General features: G+C 44.4%; 1 protein-coding gene across 1 annotated transcript; it reads right to left on the bottom strand.

The window, feature by feature from the left end:
- Positions 1 to 394: 394 nt before the first annotated feature.
- On the bottom strand, positions 395 to 3342 carry LOC102216097 (stanniocalcin-like). Its single transcript, XM_005750715.1, has 5 exons — positions 3190 to 3342; positions 2520 to 2662; positions 2339 to 2446; positions 1866 to 1969; positions 395 to 747 (listed from the first exon to the last, which is right to left on the bottom strand). The coding sequence occupies exons 1-5, from the start codon at positions 3302 to 3304 to the stop codon at positions 450 to 452; spliced, it is 768 nt and encodes a 255-aa protein (XP_005750772.1). The 5' UTR covers positions 3305 to 3342; the 3' UTR covers positions 395 to 449.
- Between the last annotated feature and the right edge of the window lie 329 nt (positions 3343 to 3671).

The raw sequence follows: 3671 nt of genomic DNA, 5'->3' as shown, positions 1-3671 counted from the left end.
TGTTCTAGTTTATTCAATGGCCTTAAGTTGAGGTTCTATTTTTTTGTTGCCCTTCCTGAACTCATTCCAGTGTCAATAAAAGGTTTCAAACTGACCCAGAACGATTCATGTTTCTCCACGCTCAGCACTGTCACTCTACCGAAGCCCCGCCCACCCAGAGGAAGTCGGATTCATACAAGAACATGACAGGAGCCGAAAGCCATCACATCACATTGTTTATTTCTAACACAGAACCAGAGTCAGCACAGATGAGCAACACGGAGTAAATGAGCTCCACGGCCAGCGTGAGAGCATCTCCTCACCTCCGCGGCCTCTTGTCCTCCTGCATAAATTAACTTAATAAAAATAAATATGCATTATAATAATAAGTTGCTTTTATAGTCAGTCGGTGGCTGGACTGATGTTTGTGTAGTCAGGGCTGGCTGTGTGTTTATATCAAGCTGCGTCAACTACTCGTGGGCTTTAACTCCGTCTTCTTCCTCCTGGCTGTCTACGGACCTCCTGGCGAACAGGTGAGTGGGGTCTCGGCCTCTGAAGCCCGGCTGGATGTTGAACACGGGCATGTTCCTCCAGCTTGAGGGGTTATTGTAGGCGGCTGAGCTGGATTCTGCGGTGCAGGGTTTGTTCTGGATGAGCTGGAGGAAGATTTCCATGTCGGGGCCCAACCGGGACACGATCCCGGCCCTCACCGCCGCCACCGTCTGCTCGTCGCAGGCCTGCAGCGTCTGGAGCAGGGTGCTGTAGTACCTGCAGGCCAAACAGACACATGTTCATCTCAGACCTTGGCCTTCTGCTTGACAGTTTCAGATTTGCATCAAAATTTTACAGTACAAAATTTAAACATTTATAATAAGTGGTGTAAAAGTTTAGTTTCATACATCAAAAAAAGTTTTTAACGGCTGAAGATTTCTTAAAAATTGTCCGTCGACCCATTTCGGGCCTGTTTTTTCTGCACATTGAGACTGAGGCCATGTTTGAACATGAATATATCAAAAACTATCAAAGATGAAAGCCTGAAATCGTTATCTAAATAATACTAAAACACAACACAGAATACGTCTGAACATTAGATTCTTAATTTAAAAAAAAAAATCTAATTCAATAACACAATTGAACAAATATCACAAACTGTAAGAAGAAAAAGAAAGTTCTGGAATTTCCAGATGAAACTCAAATTATAACTGAGAAATAACTTTAATGTAAAACGAATTCTTTGTTAGTGAGTAATACAGTTCACAAGCATCAGGAGTCGCCCCTCAGCAGGCTTCTGGAAGGTGTCCAATCAGAAGAAAAAGGGCTTTTTTAAGAGTTCTTAAAGAGACAGGAGCTAATATAATGATTCCTCTTAAACTTGTTCTTAAGATATTTTTACGTTCTTACAACAATATTTTTAATTGCCACCACTATACAAACATCACATGAAGGTTTTACTCCAGGCTCCACTTAACAGTGTCCACAGTAAACTATATAGTAAAAATGTACAGTATGAAAAAACAGTGGTCAGCAGCAAATATGTACCATGCAACAGCACGTGAGAGGACAGATGGGACTCTTGAATACCATGTCTGTCAAACCACACACTGAAATTTACTGTATGAGCCCAAAGTTCTCTAAGAACTCCTCCCTAAATGTCCCCCTTTTATAACTGGCCATCCTCCAGAAACTAGCTGAGGGGCAGTAGCATGTACTTTTTAGGTGTAGCTGCAACTTTACTTTAAGGCCAATTTTATAATTATAGATTTATAAAACATGCTACGAAGCTAAATTAGGTACCATGTATGTTATCGTGCTATTGCTTTAGCATCTCCACTCTAAAGCAGGTGCGAGCATTGCCTCGCCATTTTGTATGTGTACTGGGTGCTCACCTGTTGGGAAAATGAGTAGGCACCTGCACCACCTCTCCAATGGCGTCAGGGTTAGTCCTAGCCACAGTGCAGATGTCCAGGCTGGTGTAGCACTCTTCTTGAACCTTTGATGAGATGGACAAACACTGACTTAGGATCATAGAAGCACTTTCTCCTCTCCTGTAACCTGCTAACCTGCAGAGGTAACAGGATGCTACCACACTAAAAGGATGGGGTTAAAGCTAACAGTGATACAGGTGTTTTCATATATAAACTGATGGAGACACTGAACAGGTTAGCCTGGTTCTGCTGGAGTTGTCTCCAGTTAAAGGAGAGTTTGTCTTCCCCACCTTCACCAGCTGCTGCTGTGAGACATTCCTTGGGATTTTTAATATCTATATAATACGGAGCTTTAACTTCATGAGCAAAAGCTAAATAAAAAAGAACTGAAGTGATTTTTATAAGGCAGCATAGAAGTTTGTGAGCTGGCAAACCTCAGCGATCATTCTCTGGAAGATGTTGCAGCGGCGGATGGACTGGAAGACTTTGCCCGAAATTCCCTGAGACATGCAGTGCAGACTCTTCTTGACGAACGTCTTACCCTGTGGAGAGAACATTGAGGTCAGACGACAGGTGGAGGACAGGTGGAGGACAGGTGGACAGTAAGTCACTAACCTCGGTGTTGAAGCTTGCGGCGGTGTGCAGGAACAGCTCGCAGAGCTCGTGCATCCCGTCGGTGTCGCAGGTGGAGTTTTCCAGACAGGAGAAGAACCCACAGCCGACGGTCACGGCGCCGCTCAAACATCTGGCCACATCAGCTGCAAACACACAAACATGCTTCACACTGGACTCACAGAGCTTTCCAGATGATTGACCCATCAAGCAGTCGCATATGGGACAGATGTGACTTGAATATGATGCAAACAAATGGAAGGAAAATATGATTTGAATAGAAAAAAGTGACGCATAAATTATGTTTTTACAAATAGGGAGGACAGGAAGTTTTCTAAAGTTATCAGTACTCCATACTGGAACTGAGATGATCACCCCCCCACCCCTTCAAAAAACAATACATGAGTCCATTAATGGTCACTGATCAAACTTCAGCTTTCTTTTAAAAGACAGTTTTTATGCTAATAATACTTCAACGACAGACAGAAGTGAGAGGATGAAGAGTGATGAAGAACACCTGCTGCTGTGTTTAGAAGATTTAAAGCCAATAACCAATCAAATATCAGCTTATTGATCCGGTAATAATCAGGTACAGACTCCAAACATTAATGCGTTCACTGCAGTACTTGTACTTGTAGCAGACTACTGTGAGTGCAGTAACACAAGTACTCACTCGGGCTGTTGGCGGAGAAACGGGCCCGGCGGGGAGCCGCCTCTTCCGGCAGAGGCTCGAAGGCGGAGGAGGAGCAGAGGAGGAGGAGGAGGAGCAGAGCGGAGCCGCGGAGCATGGTGCCTCACACTGAGGATAAAGATGAAGCAGCAGGAGGAGGAGGTGCTGTGTGTCTGCTGTCTCCAGCTGAGTCTCCTGCATTTATACACAGTCAGCGGGGCTCGGACCAATCAGAGCGGAAGGTTTCGGTTGGGGGGGCTGTTAATGGTTTATTGAGGAGTAATGAACTTGCGGAGTTAATTGGTTATTTCCACACGCAGAGGAGGAATTTCCGAGCAGCAGTGAACTCAGCGCATAAAGTTTGGACTTCAGGTTTGATTTAATGTGACAGAAACTCTCCTGAGCTCAAGTGTCACCTCAGCACACCTGAACATGAATATGGTGTCAGGTACAGCAGAGCTTTAACATGATAACATGGGGTCAAC

The sequence above is a fragment of the Pundamilia nyererei genome, unplaced genomic scaffold (assembly GCF_000239375.1).
Source record: "Pundamilia nyererei isolate P.nyererei 1_Seehausen unplaced genomic scaffold, PunNye1.0 scaffold00285, whole genome shotgun sequence".
NCBI lineage: Eukaryota > Metazoa > Chordata > Actinopteri > Cichliformes > Cichlidae > Pundamilia > Pundamilia nyererei.
The sequence above is the reverse complement of the archived record's forward strand: the minus strand, read 5'-3'. Positions and strand labels throughout refer to the sequence as shown.